This window comes from Pinus tabuliformis, chromosome 7 (genome assembly GCF_031772625.1).
Source record: "Pinus tabuliformis cultivar Carrire ecotype Pingquan chromosome 7, CPIR1, whole genome shotgun sequence".
Lineage (NCBI taxonomy): Eukaryota > Viridiplantae > Streptophyta > Pinopsida > Pinales > Pinaceae > Pinus > Pinus tabuliformis.
In genome coordinates, this window is record NC_142293.1 from 1,685,303,606 (window position 1) to 1,685,321,078 (window position 17,473).

Genomic DNA, 17,473 nt, shown 5'->3' on the forward strand with positions numbered 1-17,473 from the left:
TGTACTAAGAAGTAAGGAATTATATCAAATTACGTTGGGAAAAGAAAATTTTCCCACTAATATTGATAAGAGAGCCAAATGGGAGGAACGATGAATCATGTGGATTGATGAAAATGTCCATTTATCCTGATTTGTGGTTTCATATTCAAGAAACTGATTACTCAGATGAAAGTTTTTGTTTGTTTGTTTTATAATGTGGTTTATGGACTTTGGATATCAGTGACCCCTATTTCCATGCAATATTTTCACTAGGCAAATCCTCCTCTAGGGATTGCTTCCTACTTGCTCAACCACAAAGCATGACCTCAGGGGTGTTGAGAGAATTGAACCCGTGACATCTCAATAGCAAAGGCGCTTTAATGTCGGGGACTTGATCAATTGAGCTAACCTTCAGGGTTGAATTTGAAGAAGTATTAAAAAAGTTGAAAAATATATTTTGTGAATCTAATGTGAAGTTAGATCTCATCAACTTGAAAATAAAATCATGACATTAAGTCCTAATGATTTACCTTGAATTGAAAATTATATATATAAGTTCAAAACTTTTAGAAATTTAAATAAAGACTATCAAATTGATCTATATGATGAGAACTACATATATATTATTCTTTCCAAGCTTGGTTCTACATACATTTTTTATCTACATGTTATCCACTAAAGAAGCTCTAGGGTTTCATATTAAAAACCTTCTCTTGAATCTTTTTGTCATTCTATGGTTAGATAGTAATACAAGCTCTTACATATTGGAGTGATTAGCACTATAGGTCCATCTAACAAGGCCATGGTAGCGTAATAGAAATATAAAACCAAGCATCCAAAGAAGCAACATCCTTGTGAAAACAAGCAAAACAAGGGCCCCAAACCCTTTGAAACATCTTCTACTACCAATGGTCACAAAGGACCAAAATGAAAAGAGTAAGGAGATTGATAGACATTGCAATGATTGTGCGAAAAATGGTCAATTTGGAGTTAAAATGTTCTAAAGTGATGGAGACCTTGGAAGCAATAAAGAAGCACAACCTACATCTCGATTCTTCTTCTAACACTTCCTCTCATGGACATGCACTTTATGCTTTTGGTTTCTCCTTAAAGCAATCTATAGTTCTTCTTCTGATGAGTGGCTTATTGATTGTAGAGCATCTTATCATATGGCTAAGAATAAAGCCTTTTTTCAACTCTTAATGATTAAAACACAAAATAAATACTTATTTGTGATGATAGACCTATTAATTTTATAGGATTTTGAAAAATTCAAGTAGATAATTATCATTTGAATGATTTATTATGTGTTTCAAGTCATTCTTGCAAACTTATATTAATATCATATCACTCATTAAGGTGAAGATGAAAAACAAAGTTTTCACCTCACCAATTTTTAATTGAGGATTTAAAAGATTCTAAGCACATTCTTTCCATTGGAATAGTTTGATATTACCAGGTTGTACAAGTTTGGCAACTTTGGGTCATCCGATTTTCCCTCAGTTTTTATTTCTCATAGTGATAACTTGAGCAAACTTTGGCATAAGTGATTTAGTTATCTAAACTATCACTTATTGCAGAAACCTTGTAATCAAGATATGGCGATTGGTCTTCTTCTTGTTTCTTGTTGAGATGTCATTTATACTAGTCGTGTTGGAAAAAATCAGTATGATAGTTTTGACAACTATGTCTCTTGACACACTACAACCCTGTTGTAGCTTGTCCATAGTGTTTTTGAGGTCCACTTTCTTCTACTTCTTTCTTAAGGTTTAATTACTTCTTAACTTTCATTAATGATTTATCTAAACAAACATGGGTTTATTTCTTAAAACATAAAATATATGTTTTTTACTTTTTCTTGGCCTAAAAGGCCCTTGTAGAAAAACAATATAGAAATCAACTGCAAAGGTTAAGAACAAATAATTCAGGTGAATATGTAAACAATAAATTCACAAATTATTTCACTTCCACAAAGGATATACAAAATATAACACCAAAAGAAGCATGGATTAAAATTAAGCTAGATGTAAGCCACTTTGTGTCTTTGGTAGTCACCAGAATGCGCTCACACTCCTAATTAAAAAATGAAATATTTACAACCTAAAAGAGAGAATTGTATTTTTGTTGGATATTCTAAAGATGTAAAAGGTTATAGACTTATTCAACCTCAATTCAATGAAATAATCATTAGAATATATGTTAAATTTGATGAAAATCTCTTAGTCTAGAAGTTTGATTTAGTGGTTGTGTCTTAATAAGGGGGGACCCTTTTATTGGTTTGTTTCACCAATTCAAATTGGTTTGGAAACCCTAATGATCATAATTCTAATGTGGGTTATTTTTTCAATATTGGTTCCAGACATATCACTTAGGATTGTAAAAGGCACAAGAATATCACTCATTTTTCAAAAAATTAGAGTTTTAAGCAATAATTAATGCAATTCAAGAAGTATCTTGGCTTTGACAGATATTTTCATAGTTTTCTAACAACATCATCAAACCACCCTTTGGTGTGACAATCACAATGCCATCAAGATAGCCAAAGATCTAGTTCAACGTTATCATAGGAAACACATTGAGCTACAAATGCACTTCATCCGAAAGATCATTCATGATCAAGTTACCTTGAAGTGCTCTTTTTCCTTACAAATGATCTAGTTGCATATTAAGTTCAACTTGTTTTAATATGTCTATTAGGTAACAATGAGTTTCATTGTGTGTTTCTTTAGTATGCATTAGTTGCATTGTAATCCAATGGTCACAATATGTTCTAGACATAAAGTGATATGAAGAATCATATTCTCCTTGATAATAATGATATTGATCCATGACTTAAAACCTGATTGATCCATGATATATTTAAAGAGCATAGAAAGTCATGGTTGATGAGAATTTTGTAGAACTCTCTTAAGCAATGTTTTTTATTTTGCATTAATAAACTTACCTCAACTAGCCACATTGGCTAGGGACATGGATTGTTTCCCTCTTTGAGGGTTTTAACCATGTACAAATATTGACATTATGATATGGATAGTGCCTTTTGACTGTCCCATCCTAAATGAGGGGAACCTTTACTCCCGGGGTTTACTGATGGTAGCCCCTAATTGGGTGAACCTCCAGGGTTTACTGATGGTTTTCCATATTATTATTATTTTATTTTTTTTAAGATGACAACCTAATGTTATCAATCATGATTCTTTGAAACGAATCCTACCTAATGTTGTCAATTATGATCCTTTATTTCCCTAAAGGATGGGGAAAACGCGGGGTGCCTTTTTTGCGTAAAATAACTGCATTACTAAAAAATTCGGTCGAAAGGGATAGTAAGGATGCCAATGAGACGGAGAAAAACAAGAATAAAAGTATTGATTACACTAAAATTAAGAAGTTATGGGCTCAATGCGATAATTGCGAGAACTTACTATATCTCAGATTCTTGAGAGAGAATCAAAGTGTTTGTAAAGAATGTGGATATTATCTGCAAATGAATAGTTCAGATAGAATAGAACTTCCAATTGATCGTGACACTTGGCGTCCTATGGATGAAGACATGTACACTCTAGATGTTCTTCAATTTTATTCTGAGAATGAACCTTCTCATTCTGATAATCTTAATTCTGAGGATGAATCTTATAAGGATCATATCACTTTCTATCAAATAGAGACAGGTTTAACTGATGCTATTCAAACAGGCATAGGTCAATTAAATGGTCTTACTATCGCACTCGGAGTTATGGATTTTCAGTTCATGGGAGGTAGTATGGGCTCTGTAGTAGGTGAGAAAATAACCCGTCTGATCGAGCGCGCTACCGCGGAATCTCTTCCATTAATTATGGTGTGTGCTTCTGGAGGAGCACGTATGCAAGAAGGAAGTTTTAGTTTAATGCAAATGGCTAAAATAGCTTCTGCATTATATATTCATCAGAAGGAGAAAAAGTTGTTATATATATCGATTCTGACGTCACCGACAACTGGTGGAGTGACTGCTAGTTTTGGCATGTTGGGAGATATTATTATTGCCGAACCTAAAGCGTACATTGCATTTGCAGGTAAAAGAGTAATCGAACAGACATTAGGTCAGAAAGTGATTGAAGATTTTCAGGTGACTGAGCATTTATTTGGTGATGGTTTATTTGATCTGATCGTTCCACGTAATCTCTTTTGATCTATTTGTAAGAGTGGTTACTTATGTTGTTCATCATCTATGGAATACCCTGTTTTCTTATAATATTTTTTCATTACAAGGGATAATCCTCTCGTAATGGCTCATCTTTCCATTGGTTCCCTAAGGTTTATTGTTATACCCTGGTTCATTCTTGCTATATCATGATTTGAATGATATGAAACTACTATGAAAATGAAAGATGTAATTCATTCTATTTCTAATATAACCTATCTATGTTTCCTCTCTAGTAGAATACATTTAAAAAAACCAATTTAAAACAACAAAAGGGAGGCACTAATCATGGAAATATTCAACTAATTATGATTGGTACCAAATATAAGATCATTTCAAAGAGGATAAGGAGATGTTTGATGGTAAACTTGCTTATTTTCCACAGATGGAAAATTTGGCGATGTGCCGAATTTACTACCTTATGTGAAACACGATCCATCCACAATGTACTTTAGAGAACATTGTGCTAATTTTAATCACGGTCAACCACATTGTTATTTGTAATTAAAATTAACCTCTTGTTTTTCTACTCAACAATATCATTTCCTCAAGATTAATAATTGTGCAAATAGCTTAAAACAATCACTTTCTCCAAAGACAACTTAGTTAAATCCATAAATGAAAAATATGACATGTTATCAAATATGAACATGAACATGACATGTGATAATGTGTTGTTCCAAGAATTGGGTCATTGTTTCACCATTCACATGTGTCAACGGAATAACCTTTATCCATCTAATAAAGTATTCTGTAATCATGATTGTGTACTTGCATTGCTTCAAATAGTGGGCATTTATCTCACCTATGACATTAAATCCCCATTTCTTGAAAGGATACACATTAGCAATATCTTACAAGGGATTTATTTCCTTCTTTTCTTTATCTATGCATGTTTTTATATCTAATATTATCTTAATTGTGCATGCCCATGTTTGAAAAATGTGGGACAATAATGTCCAACCATTAAGAATTTATGAGCAATGTTATCTTTAGAGAAGTGACAACTAGTTGGAATATCATGCAAATAATTCTAGACTTTCATAGCATTATGTTTCTCACAACATCTCAATAACACATCAACATAGCTTTCCTTAGAAATAATACCATTGAAAATTTTATATTGAGTGCATTTAAGTCCTAATGATCTTCTTCTTTTCACATATAAATGTGCTTATTTAATGTACACATGATGTTGTCCATCAACTACTACTTTACATAGGCCTTTTCCAATAACAATGATAGAATGCTTAACATAAATATCTTACAATTGAATGACAATCATCCAATTTTCTTGCCTTTCACCAATTTCCTTTTGTATAAACAGAGATCTACAACAACATGAGGAAGGATTATTTTTTTGGGGATTTTCAAGATGCAAGGTTTGAATTAATTAATTTCTTTGACCATGGTGAAAATTTGTTTCTCAAGTCTTGGATAATTTAGTTCAAAATCCTAAGACCCATACTCATAAACTATACAGAAAACTCACTCCCTCATATTTTTGAGAGAGGATAACAACAAGGGAGTGATATAATGCAAATATATATAGGTAGAATTCCTTAATGATGTTTAGATTGGAAAAGGATGGGAAGGAAACATTGACTAATTTGATTTTATTAAATTCCCTTCTCTCGACCTTTGTCCACTAATGATCTTTTACATGAGATTCATGATTTTAAAGGAATCTAAGCCAAATAATTTATGAAATTAATCTTCCAAAATAATGATTGAAACAATGTCTTCTTATGAGGTGGGGCATCTATGTGATAGCTTTGATTCTTTCCAAATTCATTAGTATTGAATTTTTCAATATGATATGGTCAAGTAACTTTGTTTATACCACAATGAATATTATTTTTTTTGGATTTAAATAGATTTCATGCTTCCTGCACCTGTCAAATATTTTATTTTAAGTATCATAGTTGGTTGGAGTTATTTTTTGAAAAGATCACGATATTGTCTATGTAGACAACCACTCTTTAGTTAACAAGGCACACAAAATCCATATCCGTCATGCATTGAATAATATTGGTGACATTCAACAATCTTGGGATTCTTTTGAAAGCATATGTATTCATTTAGTCTTGAAAATGGTTTCCAATTGATCCTCGTCCAAGATAAGGACATGAGTGTTCATTAAAAATTCATGAGAGAAAGATAGCATTTTAGAACTTGTGAACATATATAAATTTTGTTCCATGGGTGTGACAAGATAGTTATTCTTCTCAAATTCTAAATTAATATTTGGAAATCCATTTACAAACTCGTCTCATCACTCTTCTTCCATATGACAACAACAATTGTAATCCAATTACTTGTCTAATAAATGATTCAATGATAGTGGATGCATTTTTTATAGCTTCTACCAAATAGGCTTAGTGGCAAGGTTAAGAGGCATCATATCTTTTATAGTCTTGGTACATAATAGTGTATTTTGTAACCATCTTTTATATTCTTTTAGAGTATTTTTTAACCATGATTGTGTACTTGCATTTCTTTAAATAGTGAGCATTTATCTCACCTATGACATTAAAGCTCCATTTCTTGAAAGGATACTCATTATCAATAGCTTACAAGGGATGTATTTCCTTCTTTTTTCTATCTATGCATGTTTCCATATCTACTAGTACTGATTTGTTCATGCCCATGTTTGAAAAATGTGGGACAATAATGTCCAACCATTAAAAATTTATGAGCAATGGTATCTATAGAGAAGTGATAACTAGTTGGACTATCATGAAAATCATTCCACACTTTCTTTCCCTTGTATTTCTCAGGGCATCTCAATAACATATCAACATAGCTTTCCCTAGAAATAATACCATTGAAAATTTTATATTGAGTACATTTAAGTCCTAATGATATTTCTCAATAACATATTATCAACGTAGCTTTCCCTAGAAATAATACCATTGAAAATTTTATATTGAGTACATTTAAGTCCTAATGATATTTTTATTTTCACGTCTTAATGTGCTTCTTCAATGTCCACATGATTTTTTCTGTTAGCTACTACTTTACATAGGCCTTTGAACCAATCCATCATTAAATTTGTTATTTTTTTTAATTTACAAAATAATAACTTTAATTACTTTACATCTAAATTTGTTCTTTAACTTTTACCGGTATTTTGTATATTAATAGTAACGCTGATCATGCCGGCTTTATTGGCAACAGTTAGTTCATATTCAGTTTGTGTCGAAAAACTACAGCCAGTTCATATTCAGTTTGTGTAGAAAAACTAACTTCGTTATCTTCCTTGTGTTTTTTGAAAATTTAACATTTGCTCGTTAAAAGTACTGCGAGGAAATGGTGACGAGGCGACCTTATACAGTGACTTATCATTTAGTTAATGTTTTCATGGAATTTTCCTCCTTTCATATCCAACAGACTTCTCTAGCCTTCAAAATAAACCCAACATCAACCATGCATGCAAAACATGTACAAGACTTCTTTGTCCTGCAAAACCTGTACAAGCCCCATGTGCATGCAAACGAGAGATCGATTTCCCTTCGTCATTACACGTTGGATGCGTGAGACACAAATATATATACGCATCAACGATTTTTATTTCTGTAGCCATTTGTTGATCAATTGCAGCAGAAATGAGTTTCAGGATCGTTGAAAGGTTTGCGTGTATAATTCTTGCTACTGTGCTGTCTGCTCATCATCAGTTTGTGTTGGGTGAGTTTGACTACAAAGATGCTCTGCATAAATCTATTCTGTTTCTGGAGGCTCAACGTTCAGGAAAACTGTCAAGCAGTAGCAACAGGATAAGCTGGAGAGGAGATTCTGCTCTAAGAGACGGACAAATCCAATATTTTCTCATTTTGGTATTGTCATCTGTTCCGGATTGTTTTAGAAATGTTGTTTCCTGAATGTTTTAGAAGTGTTGTTAATCATACCCAAAATGGCAAAATAACTACGCTGATCTTATCAATGCGAAAACAATTGATACTCCACCCACAACTTATTTAGATCAAACAATTGATCTCTCAGAATTGATTTCTCAGCACTATCAGTTTTCAGGATATTCTGGAAATATACAATTAAGTTATTAACATAAAGATCCCCCGCAACCCACCTACAATGTGAATTCTTACTCCAATATTATGAGTTATGAGTTTGCAACAGCTTGATTTCTATCAACATTCTCTGTCCATATAAATTAGGAATTGATTATTTGGTGCAGATCTTCAAGAAGTCTGGAAAGATACAATGATGTTCAACATGGCTTTTCCTGTGTATTTATGCAGGTGGATTTGGTGGGCGGTTACTACGACGCTGGGGATAATGTGAAGTATGGGTTTCCGATGGCATTCACCGTTACCATGTTGGCATGGGGAGCCCTTCAGTACAGAGATGAACTTGCAGCAGCGGGAGAGTTGGAGAACGTTAGGGATGCCATTAAGTGGGGAACTGATTATTTCATCAAAGCAAGCGCCACCGAAAACCAGCTGTGGGTTCAGGTGAATTAATTACCATCCCAACTAAATTTACTCATGGATCACAACAAAATTTACTAAGGATCACAACAAATAGCAATTATGAATTTAGTTATGGATTTGTTTTTAGGTGGGAGATCCAACTGCAGACCATAACTGTTGGGAGAACCCAGAGAGGATGGACACTCCAAGGACTTTGTACAGAATAGATATATCCACTCACGGGACAGAAATGGCAGCAGAGACTACTGCAGCATTGGCCCCTTCCTCCGTCGTCTTTGCAGCCATTGACAAACCTTATTCCATTCTCCTACTCCAACGAGCTACTTTGGTATAAGATTAATCGTATTCTAAAATCACTTATACTGTTTTATTGGTTTAAAACAGCGATTTTATTGGTTTAAAACAGCGATTGCATATTTGAGAGATATTGAGATATTTTAGAATCCTACTGTTAGGAGAAACGTTAATGGTTTAATTTCTTTTCACTATTATATTCTATTCTTAGAATTTACAATCTAGATAACTTTAGTAATTACTAAAACAAACATATGATAGGAAACCATTTCTTTTCACTGTTCTGTTCTATTCTATTCTTAGAATTTACAATCTAGATAACTTTAGTAATTAAAACATATGATAGGTCATATTTGTTTGTGGATGAATGGTTTTTTTAATTTTTATTTTAAATTTAATTTAATTTAATGTTTCTATTTTTAGAATATTTTGGGATCAGACAAACATGGTGAAATTACTTATTTGACGTTGGCTACGTTTCTTATGATTCCAAAATATTCCAAAAATCTTTTAAAAATGCCCATTTTTAACATTTCTATAAAATTCATGTTTTAGATTCAAAATTGAAAATTAATTTAATGAATTGTTTTCTCCAACATTTTAAAATACTCATATAGTTGAATATTAATTTAGTACACCTCTTTCCTTCATGTGTTAGATTCAAAATTGAAAATTAATTTAATGAATTTTCTTTTCCAACTTTTTATGATACTCATGCAATTGAATATGTCATTTATTACAGCTCTTTCGTTTTGCCGACCAGTACCGCGGAACATATCATGGAGAATGCCCTTTCTATTGCTCTGTCTTAGGCTATGATGTATCTTTCCTTAACATTATAAATTTTACTTCCTTTTTCACTTCACACTATTATTTATTTAAACTATAGAGTAAGTAACTTATTGAAGTCTTCTTATTATTCCTCTACTAACTAACATACAGGACGAGCTTGCATGGGCAGCGGTGTGGCTATATAGAGAAACTGGATTGCCATATTATAACAAATGGATTGCCATATTATAACAAATACATACTCCACTAGAATTTTTGTACTTCCAATGAGTATGAGTTCAATTGGGATCTCAAATGTGCAGGAGTTCAAATCCACCTGTCTAGTGTAAGTCCATATTCACATAAACATATGAATCACCAAATGTTAAATTGAGAAAAAGTTTAAGACTGGCCACTTGACCTTCAACTGACCACATCTTCATAAAATTAATAAAATTAATAAAGCTGGCACCTATATTTCTCCGGAGAAAACAACCTGGAAGTTTTCAAAGGCCAAGCAGAAGTGTTCCTCTGCTCAGTTCTTCCACAAAGTCCTCAATTCAAAAATTCCATCACACCAGGTAAATGAAAGTTTCTCCCTGTCATGCTCCAAGTTTCAAAATTAAGCTCATTAACAGTGTTTGTATTTGTTGAGTTTCAAAATTAAGCTCATTAATAGTGTTTGTATCTGTTGCACTTGTACAGGAGGTTTGTTGTTTGTTAGAGATGGTGCAAATACACAATATGCTACAGGCACATCATTCCTTATATCAGTTTACAGTGACTTACTGTCACGATATAAGCAATACCTGCAATGTGGCGATCAAACATATGAACCAAGCATTCTTATTGCATTTGCCAAACAACAAGTACATATACATATTATAATTTTTTAAGTGTTGCAAAATATTTAATTAATGAGGAGAAGAATTGAGCACACTTGTATATCCATTCCAGATTTCTCAGAGTATAAGAGATTCAAAGTTAAATAAATTTGATTTGTTTTTTCATATCATAATTTGAAAAAACCAGCAAAGTATTAGCTAACAAATCCACTTTGTATATGTAAATTGTAGGTGGATTACATTTGGGCAAGAATCCTGCTGGTATGTCTTTCATGGTGGGTTTTGGTGAAAAATATCCACAACAAGCTCACCACAGAGGGTCCTCCATAGTTTCGATATACGAGGATTCTAGAAAGATATCATGTACCAAAGGTTTCACTTTGTGGTTCAACAGAGAAGCACCAAACCCAAATGAATTAACAGGTGCGGTTGTGGGAGGGCCTGATCGCTATGACAGGTTTGAGGATAGCAGGGCTGATTCCACCAAGCTTGAGCCCACGACATATATCAATGCTCCTCTCGTGGGAGTCTTGGCTAAGCTCCACAACAACATCATGGAATAATAGACATAACAAGGCCGATTCGTGCAAGCTTGAGCCCACAACTTATATCAATGATCCTCTTGTGGTAGTCTTGGCTGGAATCACGGACTTAAGTTCAAAAATTTATGCTAGTAATATCTTTTTTTTTTTTTTTTAACAAGTTCGGTTGCTATGTATTAATCTGAAAAAATAAAAGGGCATATTGCCTTACATGAGGTGCTTCTTGAGCGTTACAGATCCAAGGAGATACAAAATAGTTCCATTCCTTGGTCTTGATCCTATTGCTTCTAACTATTAGACATCTATTGCTACTATAGATTCGCACAAACTGGAGACACCAAAACTTACACCTGCAGCACATAACTAATCAATTTCGATATGGCTAATCTTTCTTGCTGTTGAGTCCTCCGGGTTCTGGTCAGCTTCAATTGGTTTTGCACTGGAGGAGGATGAAGCATCCTTGTGTTTTTTCTCCATGATATCCCTTAAGATCGAGAGTGATTCCTCTGCATGTGCGCAACGATTGCTAAGGCCGCTAAACTGCTCGTGAAGAGAATGAACTCGATGAAGAAATAAGTTCATCTCTGCCCGGTATTTATTGTGGAGGATTTTGCACTCCTCATCAAATTTTGCCTCCAGATTCCGAATTTGTTCAGCATGTCTGGCCTCCATGCTGTGGACTTGGTCCTGCAAAATCCTTTGCTGCTCACGAACCTCTTCGAACTCTTCTTGCAGATCGCGGCAATGGAAACATTGCTCCAGGCGCTCCATGGATTTCACTTTACGAATATAACTTCGCTGATGGGCTAACTCTCTGATCTTTTCTGCAGTCGCCTCTCTGGTACAAAGACTTTGGAGCTTGTCTCTGGTAATACCCTCTGAGTCCCCTGGAAGGGTATTATCGTCACCGTTTGCTGTTCGAAAAGAGGAGACGCTGGGGGGAAGAGCGTTAGCACAGATAGCTTCTCTAGAATGGTGAATACTATATCTCGGGCCAGTTATTAATAGCATTTCCACACCAATGGGTCGGGAACCATCCTGTGCATGGCTGATCCACGCAACCCAATGCGCATCTGAATTGGAGCTGCTATTCTGACTAGCAGGACGATTGCTTCTTGCATTTCGGCGGATTCCCCTGCTTTGGTCGGATTTCTCAATCCGATTTCTGACTGGATTTCCATCCTTCATGCCTGCTCTACTCTGTGCGAGTTGACTGTAATCGTGTGAGGGGTGAGGTCCGATGAGAAAGGAGGGCTGAATTGACTGCCCAGACTGTCTTCTGACAAAATTTCTTGCTTCCATACCCAGTTTATCTTCTGTTCTGTTGATATTCCTGCAAATGCGGATTCTGTTGATTGGAGTGTCGCATGCTTGAGCTGAGTGTGCGATCATGGTAATAAGTGGGTTGAAACTCTGCCATTGCAGCTGAGGTGGCCTTTGGGTCGGTCACAGGCCTTGTTGGCGTAACTGTCCGCCTTTTTGTTGAGACTCCGCAGAATGTGATAATAACAGACCTCCTCCATCGAGTCATGAAGAATCTGATTTCTATTGTTGATTTGCTGAAGAAGAGCGTTAGGCGAAGTCTACCTAAGCACCATTAGTCGTATTATAATTGCAGAGTCGCCAAAGATGGTTGCCTTTTTTATGCCTAGCCTGATCAGTTGCGTGAGTCCTTGAAACAAGGCCAGACCTTCAGCCCTGTTGTTTGATAATTCACCTAACCCCCATTCAAATTGAAGGATCAACTCACCATTGCCATTACATATGAGTCCTCCTGCCCCTGCTTTACCGGGATTAGACTTTGAGGCTCCATCAAAAAACATGTGAAACCTATTGCAGTTGCTCAACCATTGAGCAAATTCTTCCTCTGTGTATCTCAGTTTCCAATCACTACTTTTTCCATTCTGCTGTAAATTCTCATTTCTCGTTGTCTGGCCACTGATAGCATTGTCATGCCCATAGCTAAGCAAATTTCTTTCTTATATACTGAAATATTGAGCCTCGATCTTGCCTTGAGTGCGGGTGATGATTGTTTCCACTGCTAAGCTCTTAGCTTTGTGACAGATAACCCTTAAGTTGTGATCCTTGTCTTCAAAAACTTTTTTATTTCTGGCCAACCATATGTTCCAAACCAAAGTTAAAGGAATTGTGTTCCATATCCTCTGAGTTAGATTGCTCTTCTTACCCTTCCAAGGGAAATTTTTCTTCCAACTGAGAGCAGTTTCAACTATAGTTACCTTTGGTTCCAATGCAACCTCCCCTATTGAGGCCATGTTTTCCTAGCCCATTTTAGCTATTGGACAGTCAAGGAACAAATGTTGCATTGTTTCTTCAGCTTGACAGCAGATTGGACACCAAGAGGGTCCCATTATACCCCTCTTTTTTAAGTTCTCTGAGGTTAGGATCTTACCTTTCAGAAGGAGCCAGAAGAAGAATTTTACTTTGGGAGGGGCTTCTGCTTTCCAAGTCAGTTTCCAATGAGCCCAAGTGGCCTGTGGAGAAACGCTTTCACATAAACGTTGATACCCTTCTTTGACTGTATAGAGAGTTCCTGTAGGATCCCATCGATAGCCGTCTTTAATTCCTCTTTGGATCGGAGCTTTGTTGTGCAATAAATTCTTTAGGGCGAGAAAGCTTGTTTCGAGTTCCCTTGGGTAATCCGGAAAGGACCAGCCTGTCCAAGCTTGAGTATGATTTCCCCACTGAGTTATTTGAGCTAGATACCATATTCCTCTGTTATTGAGCCAGCTGACAGCTGGGATTGCCTCAATATTGGATCCTATAGAGCTCTGGCCTAATATTCTGTCATTAGAGATGCTGATGTTGCTGCCTTCCCCGAGAATTTTTGAGATATGTTGGGCCATGAGGGGGATGGTTTTCTTGCACAATTTCCAAATGTTAGTGCTGTCCCTGTTGGGGACATTAGTGTCTAACAGTTGATGTCTAGAACTATTTAGATATTTGGCTTCAAGGACTGTTTTCCACCAAGCTGAATCCCCTGTAATTAACCTCCAAACCAATTTTTCCCCAAGGGCTAAGTTTAGCAGATGAGGTGATCTTATTCCAAGTCCTCCTTTCTCAAGGGGCTGGATGACATTCTTCCACTTGACTAGGTTGAACTTCTTTTTCTTCGTCTTACCTCCTTGCCAAAGGAAGTGTCTGAGAGCCTTTTCCATTTTGTTATGTAAAGCCATTGGATCTTGAATCAAAGAGAAGCGATAGATGGGCAGAGAAATCAGACCTGATTTTAGAAGTACTAAGCGGCCAGCTGGATTCAGCCACATAGATCCCCATTGTTGAATTTTCCTTTTAATTTTTTCAATAATTCCACTCCAAATGTCAATCTTCAAAGGCCCAATACCGACTGGCATCCCAAGATAAGTGAAATGGTTCCAATCCAGCTTGTGTGAGACTCCAAGAATGTTTGCAATGTTGTGTATGATATGATGCGTTGCATTCCAACCATAGACACAACTTTTAACTTGATTAACCTTTCCTCCCAAATAATCCATAAATTGATCGAGAATCTTTTTGAATCTCCTTGCAATGGTGATTGAAGCACCACCGATCAAGAGGGTGTCGTCTGCAAATTGTGAATGGTTGATATTTTTTGTGCCCTCCTCAAATTGGATGCCCGTAATGAGACCAACTCTTCGGTTGTAGTCCAAGGCTTTGCTGAAGGATTCAACCATAAGAATAAATAAATATGGGGACAGAGGGCAGCCTTGCCTAAGGCCTCGGGAAGATTGAAAGGCATCACAAGGTCTCCCGTTGACCAAGGGGGAAATCCAAGGTTTGGAGATGCAGGCTTTAATCATGCTTATAAATGAGGCGTTGAATCCCATTTTGCGTAAAACTGCAAAAAGAAAGGAATTTCTGACCCTGTCAAATGCATTGGCAAGGTCAAGTTTTAGAACAAAGCCTTTTTCCCCTCGACTTTTGCTAGAGTGTATAGCTTCTTGTACAAGAAGAATGGAGTCTGATATATGTCGATTAGGCAGAAATTCACCTTGATTTTCTGAGATTAAAGTGGATAGATGAGGCTTGAGTCTAGTAGATAGGATTTTAGTGATAATTTTGTAAGCAGAATTGCATAGAGATATGGGCCGAAATCTAGAGAAGGTGGAAGGCCTGTTTTCTTTTGGGATAAGAGCAAGGTAGGTTGAGTTGGTGAAGCCCCCCAATTTGCCTTTTCGGAGGGACCAACGAATCATTTTTAGAAGGTCTTTTTTTATCAGATGCCAATAGTCTCTATAAAAGCTTATTGGAAACCCATCGGGACCTGGAGCTTTGTCCGGATGGAGGCTCCATATTGCTGTTTGTACCTCATCTTCTTCTATTTCTTCCGTTAGCTTACTATTCATACCTTGTGTGACATTGAGCGTCATGTGCTGGAGTAGGCTTGAATAATCCTCCTCGCTTTTGTCCTCAGATAGCAAATTTTTAAAATGGGTGGTTGCAGCTGCTTTTATGGATTCTTGAGTTTCGTGGCTTATTCCTTCACTGTCTTTGATTTTACTCACAACATTTCTTGTCTTCCTGACTGTAGCTTGCTTGCGGAAGTATGAGGTATTCTTATCTCCATCATGCAACCACAACTGTCTAGATTTTATCCTCCATTTAATCTCCTCATCTCTAACGGTTTGTCTAAGCTGGGCATACAAACGTATCTCGTCTTCTTTTGCTTGCTGCGTTAGACCCAACACCTCTATGTTTTGCTGGACTGTCTCGAGACTTGTTTTTAATTCTTTTTTGATGATCTCAGGTTCCTGATAGTTACTCTTTGCCCAAGATTTGAGGGCCTGCCGAGTTTGCTTCAGCTTGGATTCCCAAATATAAGCTGGGGAACCCTCCACGTGCTGGGTCCACGCATGCATCACTGCATCTCTGGCTGCAGGGATTCGATTCTAGAGGGGAGAATATCTAAAAGGGAGGGGTCCCATCTGGCCGTGATTGAGCAGAGTAAGAGTGATTGGGTAATGGTCTGAAGTAGAAATGTTGAGAATATCAGACTGACCGGAAGAGAAGGAGGAGAGCAAAGCAATGTTAATGAGGAAACGGTCAAGTCTTTCCATTATGTTTCCTGCTCCAAGACGCCTGTTGCTCCATGTATATCTTCTATTCTTAGGCTTTATATCCACTAATTCTTTCTCTTGCATAATATTCTCAAGCTTGCTTCTGAAAGGATCTGAGTTAAAATTTCCTCCTCTTTTCTCATTACTGTGCATGACCAGATTTAGGTCCCCGGCAAGTATGATATTGCTGTCCTGATCTTCTTCTATACTTGTGTTCAAAGTATTCCAGCAAACTTCCTTTTCCCTGTGATGGTTTGGTGAATACACATTATAGATTTTAACCTCAGCTCCATTGTCCTTACTTTCGAGTTTAACATTGATCCAGTTCTGATGTATTTTGATGAGGCCGCAGTTCCATCTGTTGTTGTCCCACATTGTTAGAATGCCTCCCGATGCTCCTCTAGCTTCACTGGCACAGCCACTATATTGTTTTTGCTGGGAAATGATTCTGTTGATTTCTGACTGGTCTAGCTTTGTCTCTTGAATGAGAATAATTTCAGGCTTTTCACTTTGTATCAGCTCTCTAAGGGCTGCTTTCTTGGAGGGGTGCCCTAATCCCCTGCTATTCCAAGATAGCAGCTTCATCATGATTTACCTGGGTTATGGAGAGGTGCCCGCCTCTCTTTGCCTTTATTGTTGTTTTCCTTATCCGAGTGTCCGAGGATATAAGATTCAATAGGGGTTTGGGATCCCATTGCTATATCTTTCTCAGCATTTTCTTCTCTGTGTTGCTTTGCTGATTTCCTGCCAGGTCCATGCTTTTTTGGGATGTCGCTGGGCGCTCCATGATCCTTTGAAGAACTTCTAGTGATTCTTATGGGGTTTGAATCAGGAGATGGATGGGAAGATTGAGGGGGAGAGGAGTGGGGCTGCGGATCAGATGAAGTGAGGTCCAGATCGGGGTCTTCCTCAGAGAGGGAAGCAAAGGGATTGTTTGATGGGGGAATGGAGGGGTCTGAACGTCGAGGGGGGGAGGAGGGTATGTGAGGATGGGGCTGCTGAGGGGATGAGGGCAGGTGCTGAGGCGGTGAATGAGGGTGTGAAGGAAGAGGCTGGGAAGGCCCAGGGATTTCAGTTTCAGCTTGCTTCAGGGGGGGGTTCGTTTTTTTTCTCTTTACCGTTTCCCACTGTCCTTCTTGCTCTGAAGAATCTACATTTATAAGTTTTGGGCATCTATTAGAAAAATGTCCATATTCGTGACATACCTTGCACTTGAAGGGGATCTGCTCGTAGTCCAGCTGTTGGATATGGCACCAGTCGTCCACTTTCAGTTTGATTGCCTCTGGAAGTCCGCGACCCAGATCAACTTCCACGCATATTCGCGCACAGGCCTGCATGT

At 36.8% G+C, this 17,473-nt stretch overlaps 2 protein-coding genes across 2 annotated transcripts; one reads left to right on the forward strand and one right to left on the reverse strand.

Annotated features, from left to right (window-relative positions):
• Nucleotides 1–7,764: 7,764 nt before the first annotated feature.
• Nucleotides 7,765–11,080, forward strand: LOC149254982 (endoglucanase 16-like). Its single transcript, XM_089454900.1, has 5 exons — nucleotides 7,765–7,992; nucleotides 8,416–8,628; nucleotides 8,735–8,935; nucleotides 9,644–9,721; nucleotides 10,769–11,080. Exons 1-5 carry the CDS (start codon nucleotides 7,765–7,767, stop codon nucleotides 11,078–11,080), a joined length of 1,032 nt encoding a protein of 343 aa, XP_089311026.1.
• Nucleotides 11,081–12,368: 1,288 nt separating this feature from the next.
• LOC149254983 (uncharacterized) lies at nucleotides 12,369–15,936 on the reverse strand. Its single transcript, XM_089454901.1, has 3 exons — nucleotides 15,332–15,936; nucleotides 13,470–14,734; nucleotides 12,369–12,646 (listed from the first exon to the last, which is right to left on the reverse strand). Exons 1-3 carry the CDS (start codon nucleotides 15,934–15,936, stop codon nucleotides 12,369–12,371), a joined length of 2,148 nt encoding a protein of 715 aa, XP_089311027.1.
• Nucleotides 15,937–17,473: the final 1,537 nt, after the last annotated feature.